This window comes from Ambystoma mexicanum, chromosome 3p (genome assembly GCF_040938575.1).
Source record: "Ambystoma mexicanum isolate Mex_15411 chromosome 3p, UKY_AmexF1_1, whole genome shotgun sequence".
NCBI lineage: Eukaryota > Metazoa > Chordata > Amphibia > Caudata > Ambystomatidae > Ambystoma > Ambystoma mexicanum.
Window position 1 is genome coordinate 649,300,924 of NC_090925.1, and position 16,309 is coordinate 649,317,232.

The 16,309-nt window shown below is 47.9% G+C and overlaps 1 protein-coding gene across 5 annotated transcripts in view; it reads right to left on the reverse strand.

The window, feature by feature from the left end:
- Positions 1-16,309, reverse strand: part of FBXO38 (F-box protein 38) — a 1,054,306-nt gene that overhangs the window by 371,643 nt on the left and 666,354 nt on the right. For 4 of the 5 annotated variants that reach the window (XM_069651425.1, XM_069651424.1, XM_069651427.1 and 1 more), the window contains exon 14: positions 11,422-11,619. In XM_069651425.1, coding sequence (XP_069507526.1) covers positions 11,422-11,619 — 198 coding nt within the window. The remainder of the gene's footprint in view (positions 1-11,421; positions 11,620-16,309) is intronic. The other variant, XM_069651428.1, reaches the window with a different exon arrangement.

Here is a 16,309-nt window from a genome sequence, read left to right on the forward strand (position 1 = left end):
CTCTACCCTCCGACGCGATGTGGGCTAGCTGGCCCTTTAGTGGTTCTGGAGCGGAGTCAATGAGAGCAGCTACCTGCTCCCACTTGTGGCAATTCTAGCTTGCCAGCAGAATGCTGGTATTGGCGATTCTTGCCTGGTAAGCGGAAGTGGAGGCCACCTTCCTCACTAACCCATACATTTTCTTGCTCTCTTTTTCTGGGGGAGCCTCAGATGAAGATAGAGGTGTCCCCGCTCTTTTTCTCGTGTTTGTGATCACCAATGAGTCAGGCTTAAGTTGACCCCTTATGTAAAGAGGGTCTGACTGGGCGGCCCTGAACAACTTCTCAATTCTCGGATTTATGCCCTAGTGAGATTAGGAGTGAGAAGGGAAGGATCAATTCTTCGCTGGATTGACTTGAGAATAGGAATGGCTTGAGCAATGTTTTTTTTTGTCCCCAACTAGCTCCTCTGCAAGTCCCTCTCTTCCTGCTCCCCCTGAGTGTCTATGTAGAAGTGCTCTGCAGCTTTAGCCAAGACCTCATTTAGAAGGGGCTGGTTATCTATTGGTGAGTCAGTAACTTGGGGTTCCTTGCGAACCGGAGAGTCCATATTGTAGACTTCTTCCTCGTCCTCCTCATCATCATCCTGGTCCTCGTCATCTCCATAATACTCGACCCGTTTGGTCGTCCAGCATGTGTATTTCTGGGTCATCCTGATACTGTTGGTAAGGCTGGATGTAGTAAGGGTCTGAAGTCAGGCCCTGAGCTGGAGTATCAAACCGAGATCTCTTAGGAGGCAGAGGGTCCTTGGATCCTGAAGGAGTAGAATTGTCAGGGTTATAGCTAAGAAAATGCTGTGAGTTTTTTTCATAAAAAATTGGCTAAGGAAGACATTCTCCTCATCACCCTGTCTATGTCCTCAATGTTCCATTCTTTGGAACTGGGGATGACAACCTCCTGTTGAGGTTCCTCTTCTAGTCCCATATCTGTCACGCTCACCTGGTCTCCACGGGGGCGTGCCCGTGTTCGAAGGATGTCTGCACTGGTGTTGCACTGCTTAACTGAGTGTGTTTGCGCGCGTCTTCCTTTCGTTCTTGTTTCAGGAGATGTTCGTCTGCAAGTCGAAAGAAGATTTTAGCCAATTGAATGGAGCTGGTTTTGATTTTCCCTTCTCTTCCTCTGGCTCCGTTTTTTAATGGGCGAGCTCTCCGTCCTGCACACTCTGGCAGGGGCGCAGTTTCACAGTCTTTCCAGGATGTAGTTACTTCACTGATCCTATGGAGTTTGCTGAAGTGGGAAGGCCGGAGTAAGCAGGTAAGTCTCTATTCCAATAACTCCTTGAAATAGCTGCCTTAAGTCCTTCTGCTCGAGATATCTAATGTTCGTTCTTGTCTTTCAGGTGCAGCTTTTGGATGATGGGTGACTCTCCTGATGATGATGAGCAGGATTCCAGCTGGTTAGTATAGCGTTGTGCGGGGTGCGCTAAATGTTTGCTGTATTTAGCTTTCCTTGCTGTGTGCAACAAACCTGCTTTGTCTGTTCTGTTCGGCAGGTGCCGCACAGTTCCAGGAAGAAGATGGAAGAGCCGCGGCGCGATGCTGGAATGAAGAACTGCTCGATGGATTTCAGGTGAGTAACTACCCGAGAGGGTACCTTCAGTTCTGCTCTTCTACAGATGCAACGGTCCGTGGGTAAGCAGAAGGCGAGATCAGGATGTTCTGCAGGTAAGGCCTTCAATGCGTTTCTAACTCCTGTTCTTCTCTTTTCTCAGGTGACGATGGAAAGATGACTCTGGACGGGCGTGGCAGAAGGGAAGCAAGAGCTGAGCTGACACGGTGAGCGTTATGCTGCAGGAGTGCAGAATAACGCGAAGCGTGTTCAGTTTGCAGGGTGCGGTTTAAATAGCCTTGCAAGTAGTCCCAGGAAAATAGTCCCTCTTAACCGTATCCTGTCTCCAGGTAAAGTAGTCCCAAGCCACACCCTGCACTGAATGGCTCAGCCTCTCAGAGCCAAGTATATGGCCCATGTATTTAGCACCTACCATGAGTCTGGCGCCAGCGGCACCAGGACTGAGTCCAGGTGAGCCTAGCTGGGGCCTGGGAAGTGCCCAAGGAAGCCAAAGTAAGGGATGGGCTCACCAGTTTCGGGGTTTTGGGAGCATGCACCATGACAATATCCTGAGGAGTGGGTGGGATGAGCCTGGGTGTAGTGACTGGGACAGGGGTCTTAGATTTGTCCCTATCTGATGACCTGCGTTTGTTCTTGTGTGCCAGGGTGCAAAAGTTGAGTGTGATGGCTCTTTCTGCTGTTTGTCCCCTTTCCCATGAGTGGAAGAGTGTTTCCCTGATGGTTTGGTCTTTACTGAATCTTTGGACGCCTGGCGTTGAGATTCGGGGGTACTGTCTTTCTCTTTCGAGTGTGCACGTCGGGACTCAGAGGAAGCCGCCGAACGGGCTGCCGGAGCCGACATCTGGTGTGCGGCTTGGGGGTGGAGGTCTGATTTGTCTTCTGGCGAACGTACCTCTGTGACTTTGGGGAGCGAGGTACTCTTGGCAACTGTGGACGGTTGCCATGTGTCGTGCGGCGATCTCAACCTGGAACGCCCAGAGGACACTGATTCCGTGGACCGCTCTCTAGGTTCCTCTTTCTTCCGAGAACTCGACACGTGTGTCGAGTTTCGGCGGACTTAGTATGTTTAGGTGTAGATGTAGTTTGGGTAGCACTCGTGCCGCTGGGTGTGTTCCCCATAACTGCCCTGCCGGACAATCCTCCGAGGTTGGGGACTAGAGCTTGGGTGTTGACACCCCTGTGCCCTTGCTGTCCGAAAGGGCGGTGTCGCTGCCATCACTGAAGGCACCCACCGCTTTCATGGCCTCGAGCTGCCTGGCGTGGTGGTCCCAACGCTTAGTGGAGCGGTCCTTGAGTGTTTTTGTTTTAAAAAGCTTGCACGCTCTGCAGTTCACTTCGGGGTGGTCCCTCGGCAAGCAGAGATTACAGGTGGCGTGTTTGTCAACCCAAGGCTACTTGCGGTTGCACTTGGGGCAAAATTTAAATGGAGTACTCTCCATATGTCACCTTAAGGCAACAGGCTAGTGTATTTAGGGAATAATGAGTGTTGAGTATGTTTCCACTCTCCCTACTTGCAGCGCTGAGGCCAGAGGCCTTCCGAGGCCCGGCCGAGACCAGAGGCCTTCCAAGGGCCGGCCGTGGCCAGAGGCCTTCCGAGGCCCAAAGTCTGTCGTGCAGTCTCGACGGTTGGTTGTTCTTCGGACCAGCATCTATCTTCGGTGTATAAACGTGGGAGTGAAAGAACAGGGAAATTAATATTAATTTTTTGCAAAATGGCTGAAAGCCAGGGAACTCCGCACAATGCTTCCCACAAGTATTGCGGAAAAAAACAATCTGAGGGTCCTACACGCGTGAGGGATCATGGGTACAGTGGACGTCACACTAGCGATCGTATTACTGGCACGCCCTGTGTCGACGCCCATTTTCGAGTTTCGAAAAACAAACTGCAATACTCCGCAGCTTCCACTAGATGTCAGCCTATGTACAGCATGTGATCTAAGCAGATTCCACAAGCCTCAGAAATATATATATATACATGCCAATGTTTTACTAAACGATTTCTTGCTCAGTGTGTATGTTAAAGGCCTAATAAACTAGGATTTCTTTTTTTATACTTGCCCATTTAACTGGAATTATTGGTTTTGCTCTGTGTGGCCTCATTGTAGCCCTAGACCACTCTTCACCCTTCCCGAGTCCAAACCTTGCCACTCTGCTACCTTACCTTGATTGGGTATGGCTAACCTCTCAGTGTCTTCCCTGTTCATTATAATGCGGTAGCCTCCCAAAATCCTCACCCAAGGCTACATTTGGAAATCCAATTTAGCAGTGGTCACAGGTGCAGAGTATTTTTCTGACAAGTAGGTCAGCTGGGTCTAGTAGTTCAGCTCTCTGCCAGCAACCTAAGTATTTTTTAGGGCCCTGGCATGACTAAGACTCTGCTTATAAGTCTCCAACAATGTTCAACCCACAAGACTCCTCAGACAAGATGGGGAGTTGAGGTGATCCTCACACACGGGTTACAGGCAAAGCGACTCAGGGTCCGGGTTGCAGCAGAGGTCCTCTTCTAGATCGAGAGCAGAGGAAGAAGAGCAATACCCATGGACTCTGGGGAAGATGTGAGGCAGGTTTCACAGCGCTAAGCTGCGTGAGATCCAGGCAACAAGAGTCCCCTCTTTGGATGGTGGATGCCAAGTACAGGCCCACAACTCTTTAGAGCTCCAGGAGAAGGACCATGGCATTGCAGGGCTAAAACTTTGTGGGCCCACAAGTGCAAGGTAGGGAGGCGCAGTGGAAGGTCTCCCCAGTCAAAGAAAGCGCAGAGCTTTGCCTTGAGATAGATACAGTTGTTGGCATGATGGACTTTATCCATTTCCTCTCCTGATATACAAAGTCCTGGGTTTGGGAGGTGCGGAGGGTGGGGGGGCAGCACACGGGTCAGGAACCTGCAACATTCAAACTCTGGTGGCTTCCCAATTATGGACAGCCAGCTCAGGTACAGTCCTGGCTTCACCCAAGGTTTGTGTATTGGGGCCATCTACAGCCCCTTGACCAGCCAAAACCAGTTTCATGCACACAAAAGCTACTTCTCAGGCTCTGGCCAGAGTCCACAAAGAGGAAAACCCGCGTAGGGGTATTTCTACCTACAATGGGAGGAAGCAGGCAAAATAATAGTGTGAATGGTGGGTTTAAACATGGTCAGCCATTTTGAGCATGGTAGTGTACAAAAGGGTGCAATAGAATGTCTCGAGATCCTCGGATCCAAAATCTGGGCTTGGGTATGCCCTGGCTGACTAATCGGAAAAATACGCATTTTTCAAAAAGGTGGTGGCTGGCTAATCATCATGGACAGGCAGCTAACCCACTCTGTCCAGCAACATATCCTCCTAGAAAAAATCTGGATTGGTTTGACAGTGCCAATACCAGTTCCATTCACACAAAGCACTGACTAGGAAACCAGAGCCCTTGTTTCGAAGCTTCTAAAAAGACGGCCAAAGGAAATGTTGTAAAATGTGAGGAGCAGCCATTTTGAACATGTAGTACTGAAATTGGCATAAGCACAGTAATAGAGATGGGGCATGGTAGTACACTGGAAAAAGAAGTAAAACAACACTGTCCACTGCCACCAGTGTGACATAGGCACACCAAAAAGGCATTAGAAATGTTGCCAGACGCAAAGAAAATGGGTGGTGTGTGGTGCAAAGCAAAAACACCAGAAAATACTAATGGGAAAAACTCACCCTGCATTAGCAATATTAGGGACTAAGCAGCTCCCCTAAAACTAGTGGGATGAGCTAGTGATTGAAGCCAAAAATAGCTTTGCAGTTAAAAAGAAAACAAAAGTAAAACGTGCACAAGAGTGCATCAAAAAGTGTCAATTACAGGTACCACTGCCACCAGCGTAGCTGGGTTTCATTCAATGTGTGTGTTAGGAAAGATTTCTCTTTATAGCACCTTTTCCTACATATCTATGCAACCCCATAAATGTTGATTTTATTTTTGAATCTGACGTGAATCTTTTACAGTGAAGTGAAACCTTCATCTTCACTACACTAGCATTTGCTCATGTGTCATTGGGAATCCAACATGTCCTTCAGGCTGTCAGAACTCAGAAACATTGTTTCCCTTAGTTTTGTTATTTAGTTGCCCCTTTTGATAACTCTTTATCATTGTACAATGCATCTTACAATGCAGGCCTGGCGAACAACTTCTGCTGCTGTCTCTGGAGAGCCCCGTCTAGCTAGTGATCTCCAGAAGTCCTGCGAAGGAGCTCCAGCCCTTGGGGTGGTGGGAACAATCAACCTTGACGTCAGCTGGGAGTCAAGCGAAGAAGAGCCATCTCTAGTGCCCCTGGATCCTCCAGTGGCTGGCCAGCTCTGAGTTTGGGCTACTGCGCTGAAGACATCGCTGTTCCACGTTGAGGCTGGGAACATTGGGGATCGACAGCTTATGCAACAGGAGTTTGTCTCTGCCACATTTTCAAGGTTACAGCATCAAGGGGACAACAGATCGGAAGCGAAGACCGCCCAAGACAGTTGTATCGCTGTGCATTGGTGGCTATCATCCAAAACCGCTTTCATTTAGCCAGTCCTGTACCGAGAGGGGCCCTCGATCGAGTTATTCTCCATCCCGAAGATCTTGCACCAGCAATTTGTCATCGACGAGAGAAGTGTTTGAACCTGCAACCCCTGCGTAGGAAGCGCCGGAGTCGACTGTTGGAAAAGTGATCCTTGGACCCTCTTCTGAAGACCTGCCAAGACCTAAGAAGAATCAGAGTGCTGGGGGGGGGGGGGGGTTAGATGTAACAGTACTTACCTGAACCCTACATCTCCCTTTTAAAAGTTTGTTCACCTTTGAAATGTTTCCCAACAGTTTGCCATTGAAATTGCTTGCTCGCGCAAGGATTCCAAAAGTGAGAAGCATTTTTTCACTAGAACAGCTTGTCCTCTACCCCTTGGAACTTTTCATTGGACCACAAAAGCCCACCACTAACTGATTCTCATCTCACAAAACTGTGTGGAATTTTGCTGAACGTTTGGGCGCAAGGCCCCATACATCTTACGGATGAACTTTTAAAGTTAGTGTATCTTTGTGGACCGGTAGTGCTTTATACTAATACTTACCTTCCTTTGAAGGGATTTGTTATTTATTTTGCCCTACTCCAGTGATTTTATTTATGTATCATCTATTAGTTTGTGTGATCTATCACATGGTAGTAGTCATTTTTCATAGTGGTATATGGCCATAAATAAATACGTATATTTATAACTGTCTGTCTAAGTATGTTCTTGACTTTTCACTGTGTACACTCAATGAGGGCACCTTACCAGACTCACCCTTCCTGTGACTTGGCCTTAACCACTTGCCTTGCTACCTTGAACTGGTCTGGCTACAGCTCCCAGATTTGTCCCCGTCACTAAACTAGGTTGGCCTCCTACACATCTGTCCACCGGACGAGAGTATAGAAATCCAATCCCAGGAATGGGCGTTCGGGAGGATTCTCAGAAATGTGCCAATTCCACTCTACCTTACGAGGCCCCCAGCACTTTTGCTGGACTCTAGGACTTTTAATTTTGAACCTAGAGAGAGTGACCTTTTTCCCACACTCGTGTATTTTTCTATGATTAACTCTGTTTTCTGTTGGTTTTTGGAGTCTGACAAACTCCATAGGCATCTTTTTGCATTGTGGCACAAAGCACCTTCCAGTGCAGTGGCACAGGGAAGTATTTCAGATTTCTACTGTTTCCAAGAGCAGTAAAGTGAAATTGACTTTACTTACATTTTAACTTTCTAGACCGAGCACACACTATCTTACAATAGGGTGATGGAGGGATTACTTAGTAGCCCCTTTGTCTAGCTTCTCATGTCACATTTTTTATGTTACCCCTTTACATAATTAATGGCTGGTGGCAGTTGTTCATTTTTACTAACGTGTCGTGTCTTCACCACAGGCTGCGTTCGCAGCTACAGTAAAGCACCCATGGGTGCCATTTTTGTCAAAATGACCCGGGTCTTCTTTTTTCGCCATTTCTTGTTGTTTCGGTCCTTCTTGAGATTCACTCTGCGCCAAACCAGATTTGGTCTCTTTGTTTTGTCTTTGGCGGGCTTCACGAGTGAAAGCCGCCTCTGGCGCCAGTATGTCTGGTGGGGGCAGGAAGTGAGGGAGGTGCCCGAAACTCCCTGTGCTTAGTCTCCTAGGAGACAAGAATGCATTCTCAGGTGATTGGCCGGCTATCTGTCTGGCAAGGACAGCCACCCTGCTGGATGACAGAGCTAGCTGGAATGAATGGGAGAAACCTGAATAAAAAGGCGAGGCTGTTGGGCTGGAAAGCAGAGTCGACCAATGGACGATGGAATACGAAGAAGAACTCGAAGAGGACACCTGCTGGAAACACCTGGAACTTGGTTTGCCCAGTGAAGTGCTGCTGCTGTGCTGAAGCTCCAAATTCGCCAAGACAGAGAAGCCCGGCAAAGGACGACTTCTCCCCTTGATTTGGTGGGACCAATCAACTCCTAAGTAAACCACCTGAACATCCTCTCAGAGCTGGTTGAATTTCCATTGCAGTCGTTGCTGGAACTGAATAGCCAGGGAGAAGAACACCAGTTCGTGTGCGTTGCTTTCTAAGCTGGCCTAGAGCTCCAGGAAGATCCTCCGGACTCCCAGGAAGCAGGACTGACTGAGCCTGAGCCACCTAAACAGAGTGCTGGACCCCAGAAGCAAGGAAATCTATTATCGACAGCCAGGAACCGCAGTGGTGATATTTGCGGTAGACGCGAGAGGCTGAAACACAGAAGTGCCACTTGTTTGAAGTTTGCCGGTTGCCGTCGGTGACCTTCCCGTTGTGGTGCAGGAGTCCCCAGAAGTCCTCCCTCTTGTCCCCACGACTGAGGCCCAGGAACAACAGGATCTGCAGAGCTGCACAGGAACAGAGGGCATCTGCTGCATCTTTTCTTCAACCTAAAGGTACTGTAAAGTCAGAGAACTTCCCTCTCTTTCGTAGATTTGCTTTCTCTTTAACGGCACAAGTCTAACGGCTTGTGGCCTTACATTTGATTTATCTTTTTCACCAAATACTTCTACAAGCATTGTGCAAAGAACTTTTACTCACCTTCAAGAAGTGCTTCAGTCCACATAGACTTATGCCCATTGACATTGGCTTAGTCTGGTGTAACACTCACCTGGTATCCACGGGGACGTCACTCAGCCTGTTCTGACCTTTTACGACCTCAAACCTTTCCCTGGAGTCTACTCAACTGGAGACTGGGCCTGAAACGCAGGATTGGTAGAGTTTAAATCCCTATGGTCTCTGTGTGCTTGAACCCCTTCTTCCCCAGTGTCCAACCCTTCCCTTTGATCCACAGCTCACCTTGTTCTCTTGGAAACTGTGCTCTCCGTCCTGCTTTCAGCGCAGGGGCGCATTGATTGATGCGGGCTCGTTGCTGCCTACTTACTTCACTGGCAAGAGACCGATAGGTAAGTATAATGAGTCTTTTGAACAGTTCTCTAACTTCGTTCCTTTCCTTCCTTAGATGATGGCCAGCGTCCGGGGATGGTGTCGTGCTGCCGAGATGAGTGGCGCTGAAGGTGAGCGAGAGCGCGATGCGACCCTTTCGTATTTGTATTGAACTGAGTTCTTCTTCTGTGTATTTTAGGTGCCTCAACGTTTTCAGCGTGGATGCCTGTTATGAAGAAGAAATGCGGTGAGTAAGCGCGGTATGCAGCGCCTCTAGATATTTCCACGCTAACCTGGAGTGTCTTTTCCCTCTTGCAGATGGATGAGAAGTTCCGGAGACAGAGTTCCCCCAGAGCGGCTGGGATTCAGGTAAGCGTTTGAAGCTCGTACAGTCTTTAAGAATAAGGGAATATTTGCTGAATGCTTACTAATGCCTTTTTTCTGTTCTTTTCCCTTTTCCTTAGGAAGCGGCGTGCCGGGAAGGGAATGACACCGCCGAAGATGCCCGCAGAACAGAAGAAGCGATGAATGATGGGCAGAAGTGCTGCAAGGTAAGGCTGTTCCTAACGGTGTTCTTGTTCTTGCAGGAGCTGAGCGCAGAAGAAAGATGCAAGCCTACTGGAGACCGATCCGAACACGGTGAGTGTCACGCTGCAGGTGCAGAAAACACAAAGCATGTTTCTCAGCCTGGGCGTGGCTTAAATAGTCTGCGTATCCCAGGTGTCTTGGCTGAACCACACCCAAAAGACTAGACTGCACATGCAGTTCTGGGAACCGAAATATGTGGGGGCATCCATCTTGTCCCCATCAAAGCACTACAAGTCCAATCCCCAATGTTATCCTATGGGAGTGAGTGAGTCTGGTGCCACAAGCGCCAAGTCTGACTCCAAGTGGGTTTTTGTAGGGATGGAGAGGCCCTTGAGGGCCATGTAGGTGATCGTGGCCTGGCTCCAGCCTGACATCTTGGAGGGCTGGGGACATGAGGGGTAGGAATCATGACACCTGGTTCCCTTAATGCCTCTTCCCTCCTCTGCTATTGTGTTGCACCTATCCTTCCAGGAAGGGGTTACTTATTATGCATTGGGGGCTCCAAAAGTATTTGCCTACTTAAAGAATATTTGTGATCTCTTGTTTATTCTAATAACCCTTTTCTTTGACACTCTTATCTGCCTACTCTGAATGCAAACAGTACTATATTAATGTCCACAGCAACCTAGGTATTTAAGTCACCTGAGGGTGCAGGAACTGTCTGTGTGTCATCCCCAATGGGTATTTACTGAGTCTAAGACTCCTAAGAGTGTGCATTTCTGAAGGGTATTTGATTGTTGCTTTTATATTGCTGCCTTCTGAGGAAGGCTTTGTTAACTGACTGATGAATACATTAATAATTGTTTTATCAAGAAACCTTGAGTATCAGTGTTTATTTGAATACTTGTCACTGTGAATCTGTGTGTAACTACCATACTGCTCACATTGACCCCTCTTCAGATAAGCATGGCTGCTCAGCCACACTACCAACCTGTGTAGTTCAGACTCCTACCAAAGGTTGGGTCCCTATTGCCAGGAGGCTAAGGTTGTTGTAGTGCACTCAAAAGGTACTACCGTACTACCCCAAATATTTACCTAACAATGGGGACATGACCAAAGAGCCAAAAGAAAGGGAAAACCTGGTTCCCCTACATGTGTCCCCTTATGGGAAGTAGAAGCAGTGCACCATCTGCTTAAAGGGGGATAGGGTCCAGATGCACTGGCAATCAAGAGAATTAACCAGAGCGCCCTCCCCGCCCAAACCAAAATGAGATAAACAAGAGATTGACATCAAAAAGGAACTGGCTGCCAAAATCCAGGTCAGTGCAACATCAGATATGTTGGGGGCTGAATTGAAGATGCAAAAGCTGCAAAAAGAAAAATCACTGCAAACATGTTATCCTGTGACTGGTGGCTTCCCATTGGTCTTTTACACACAGTAGCGGAAATACAATTTTGAGTTCAGATATACAAAGAAAACAGATTGTATGCAGAGACAAAATTCAGTATTTGGTGTGAACTATTTAAAATTACCAATATTAATTTGGTAAAAATACAGGGAACAAGTTCATTCTAAACTTAAAACTGTAAAACCAGACTAGAAGACAAAGTCGGTTTTTGTCTTTGGGATTAAAATGTGACCTTGCCTATAAATGTTTCTCCAACAATGGAATGTCCACAATGGGATGCTGTCCATGTGGGAAAGTACCAAGCAAACAATCCTTAAAATGGTAAAGTGTTTCTACAAAGGCGCCCATTAGCACAATTCATGACAAGATGCATCATAGTGATTACTCGCTGACACTCAATTACAGCTTTAGACTCTTGGAGAAGTGTGCGTGTCCTAGCAGGACACTCATTGAAACCACTTGTTCCAAAAGCCACAACATACTCACCCGATGGCGTATTCAACTCAGCCACATGTCTGTTTCTTTCCTCGTTGTCTGAGCAGTGGTGGACGGAGGTGTTGCTGTTGTTCGTTTGAGAGGGGCCTGTGTGATCTTCCTCATCCTCACTGTCGGTGTCGTGCACAGTGATTGGTGCCGCCTTCACTACAGGCTGCAGCCCACTTGGCCCTGAAATGGAACACAGACCTGCCACAGATTACAAGGAGAGAACGCACTTAAGTCTTTAAGAGCATATTTTGAACAAGTAGAACGCAGAGACAATATTCCATAAAAGGAAAACTTTACTCATAACAGGTTGTGGCTTAATATTAGAAATCGGTTTAGTTCAATACAATCTCTGTGAATCGCATCCAATACAAAAAATATAAAATACACAACCAATTAAAACAGATTACACTCAAATTAATTCATTTAGAACTACAGCATCCTAAAAAAATGTACATAAAATGGAGATCAGGTAGAGCTAAACTGAACACCTATCAGCTTCTATTGTGCACAAGCATGGAGAGAAAAATATGCTGACTTTACGGAAAAGCCCTGTGCATTTGGGCTTTTTTCAGACAGATTCCTCTGCACCTATGGCCATATCGGGAAGCGACTGATATGTCCACTCAGTGTTTGAGCGTTTCTAAGATAACTTTGTTGCTGTTTGAGCCTACTTACACAATTGCTTTCAACTCATTTGATGGGGAGAAGTAATGACCATCGATCAGGAAGACCTAGAAGGAAAATAAACATACAGGGGGGACTGGGAATTGGTTGTCGTACCCTGGCCAAGATCCCAAACACGTTTTCACACAATCACAGTCGTGGGAAAACCGAGAGTATTCTCCCAATTAGGCTATAAGAATCCCTTATTCAGGTGATCAGGGAAGGGCTGGTGCCCGGAGATACCAACCCTGGGGTTGGACACGAGAGGGGGAATCACCTGGGTAGAGGAGTTTGAGGTTGTGTTCAGGGAAATACCCCAGGGAAGATGCAGTATTTTATCATGGAAGAAGAGGAGGAGGACAGGACCCAGGGAACTTGTGTAGCCCGTACCACATCTGCTTACATTCCTCCCAATGAATCTCTCTTGCCCAGATTCTCAGAATATAAAAAAATCCCCTAGAAACCCAAATCCTGTTGCACTTAGAAACGAACACTCCTAGAATCCCAATGTCCCGGTGTTATATTCAAATACTCCCATAGTTCTCCTACACGTACCTCTAATTATTATTTCCCGAACTCCCAAGCTGCCTTACCAAATCTCACTTCCCCATTCACCTATTCCCTTAGGATGAATAACATAATTCCTTATAACCCATTTGCCCCCAACCTACCACACAAAATATACAGAAACTCTACCCGTGTTAGGGAGAAGAACAAGTTACTTCTTACCCTGTAACGTTCTTTCGACGGGATGTTCCTCCGACGTATTCCTCATCTTAGATATCTCCTTCCAGCTCTGCTGGCCTCGGAAAAAATTTTCTCTAGAGGGCGCTGCGCGTCGACGTCCTCCGAGTCGATGTCCCTTGACAGCCGCCGTATCGACGTCATCCTGCCTATAAAGGCCGAGCGCAGCGTCCGTTGCTCAGTTCCGTTTTGTAGCCCACAATAATACTTTCTGGACTAACTAATCACCCTGAAGGAGCGTAAACTGCAACAACAAGGGAAGTAGAACTGCGGGGATGGATGGGAGGGTTGATGAGGAATATGTCGGAGGAACATCCCGTCGAAAGAACGTTACAAGGTAAGAAGTAACTTGTTCTTCGAAGGGATTGTGTCCTCCGACGTATTCCTCATCTTAGATAGGCTCCCATAGCAGTATTCTATTATCGGAGGAGGGAGTACTGACTTCACCCTGTCTTCTATTGATGAATAGAATGCAGTACAGCCCTTCCAAACCTAGTCTCTTGACTGGAGGAGGAATCCAAATTGTAAAAACGTGTAAAGGTATGGACAGACGACCATGTAGCGGCCGCACATATGTCCTTAACCGGCACGCCTCTTTTGAGGGCCGATGAAGCTGCAATACCTCTGGTCGAATGAGCCCTAAGGTTTTGAGGGGGCTCTTTCCCTGCCAGTTTATAACATTCCAGAATGGCTAGAATGATCCATCTGGAAATGGTCTGCTTAGTTATTGGTAACCCCAGCTTGTGACCTGCGTAACCTACAAACAGCTGGTCTGCCTGTCTTATCCTGGCTAGTCTACTGATGTAAAAACTTAAAGCCCTCCTAGGGGCTAGCCTGTGTAACCTCTCTTCCTCTTTCCCCGGGTGAGGAGGAGGATAGAAAGATGGTAGGGTAATCTTCTGAGTGACATGGAATTCAGAAACCACCTTTGGGAGGAAATTAGGCTTCACTTGCAGGACAACTTTGTCTTTGTGAAATATTGTGTGAGGGGGTTTACAAGAAAGAGCTTGTAATTCGCTCACCCTTCTAGCAGATGTAAGTGCTATTAATAAAACAGTTTTAAGGGTAAGGAATCTTAACGAGCAAGAATGGAGAGGTTCGAAAGGTGTACCCATCAGGAAAGTTAGTACTAAGTTTAAATCCCATAGGGGAATTTGGAATGGTCTTGGGGGATAAACATTGGTTAACCCCTTTAGAAACTGTATTACCAAGGGTAATTTGAAATAGGATGGTTCTTCCGCAGTACGCTTAAAGATGGATAGCGCTGCGAGATAGCCCTTAATGGTGCCAACTTGAAGGCCTGAATTTGCCAAATGTAGTAGGAAGGACAAAACCATTGGTGTACCACATGAAAAAGGGTCGATATTCTGTTCTCTACACCAGCTGCAAAATCTGTTCCAACGGCAGCGGTATAAAGACTTTGTTGCTGGCCTCCTTGCCGAAAGCAACACCTCCATAACATCATCAGGGAGGTCCCAATCCTTGTACCTCAGCCTTTCAGAACCCAAGCGTGAAGGTTGAGGGTTTTGATGTCTTGATGGAGAACCTGACCTCCCTTCTGTGAGAGTAGGTTCTCTCTGAGTGGAAGTCGAATTGGAGGGCAGATGGACAAGTCTAGAAGGTCCGGGTACCACGTTCTCCTGGCCCAATCCGGGGCAATTAGGATCATGGTTCTCCGGAATCATCTCAACCTCCTGATCATTTGAGGAATGACAGGGACCGGTGGGAACGCGTACAGAAGCGGAAACTCCCAGTCCACTATGAACGCGTCTCCCAGAGCTCCTCTCGGGGGAAATTCCCTTGAGCAGAACCGGTCGCATTTCCTGTTTAGGCTGGTGGCGAACAGATCTACCTGAGGGGTTCCCCAAAGGGCGAAGATCTCTTGAAGGACTTCCTGAGCTTGCTCCCACTCGTGGGATACTGTGTTCTGCCTGCTCAGAGCGTCCGCTGTCAAGTTCTTCTCTCCGGCTAGGTGAACTGCCGATAGAGAGATTCCTTCTTGGATTGCCCAAAACCAGAGCTGCATCGCCTCTCTGCACAGGGGTAGTGATCCTACGCCTCCTCTTTTGTTGAGGTAATGCATGGCCACCGTGTTGTCCGTCATTATCAGGACGTTCTTCCCTTGTACAACTGGCAGGAACGCCTTCAGCGCAAGTCTGATGGCTCTCAGCTCTAACAGGTTGATATGTAGTCTGGACTCCGATGGAGACCAACGACCGCTGATGGTCAAGTCGTTGGCGTGGGCTCCCCACCCCGTGAGTGAGGCATCCGTGACTACTGTTATCTCCGGCCAGGGTTGCCAAAACTGTTCTCCTTTCAGAATGTTCTCCTGACAGGCCCACCACTGAAGGTCTCGATCCACCCTGCCGGGAACCTGAAAAAGATCTGTCATTCTCCCTGAGAATTGTGACCACTGAGTCCTCAGTGCCCACTGGAGGGATCTCATTCTCAGGCGAGCCTCTGGCACTAGGAAAATGCAGGATGCCATGAGGCCTAGCAACCTCAAAAAGTCGAAGGCTGGGAGACGTTGGGCATGTTGGAACTTGGTAACCATCTGTAGAATATCTTGAGCCCTCACCTCTGGTGGCGAGGCTTTTCACAGGGAAGTGTCCAGGATCGCTCCTATGAACTGGAGTCTCTGCGATGGTATCATTTGTGACTTCTTTAAATTGAGGGAGAAGCCCAGTCTGTGAAGGAAGTGGCACACGTGATTTAGCTGGATCTGAGCTTGTTCCGGAGAAACAGCCCCGATCAACCAATCGTCCAGGTAGGGGTAGACGTGAATCCCCCCTCCTTAGACTTGCAGCCACTACCGACATTAACTTGGTGAAGACCCTCGGGGCGGAGGTCAGCCCAAATGGCAGCACTCGAAATTGATAGTGAGAGTTGCCAATTGCGAACCTCAGGTATTTCCTGTGTTTGAGATGGATAGGCACATGGAAATAAGCGTCCTGAAGGTCCAGAGATACCAACCAGTCCTGGAACTGAAGGGCCTGGAGGATCTGAGAAAGAGTGACCATCTTGAATTTGTCTTTTCTGAGGAATTTGTTCAATTCTCGCAAGTCCAAGATGGGTCTCAGTCCTCCGTCTTTCTTTGGAATGAGAAAGTAAGGGGAGTACCAGCCCTTGTTCCTCTCCGCTACAGGTACCGGTTCTATGGCACCTTTCTCTAGCAGGTCCAAAATTTCCTGCAAGAGGAGCGGATCTGGAGCTTTCTGAGAGCTGATCCCCAGTGGATGACTCTGAGGTATACGTAGGAAAGGCAGGCAGTAACCTTGGGCAACTGTTTCCAATGCCCAAGCATCTGACGTGATAGCCTGCCATACCGCCAGATGTTGAGTCAACCTGCCTCCTACAGGTGTCCTGTGAGGGAAGTCCTCAGAGTGGTTTTGGGGCGGCTGATGCAGATGCCGATGGTAAAGAGGCACCTGCTGTTGCTGCGGCTTTTGAATATCTACCCCGTCCACCTCGGGTAGTTCTT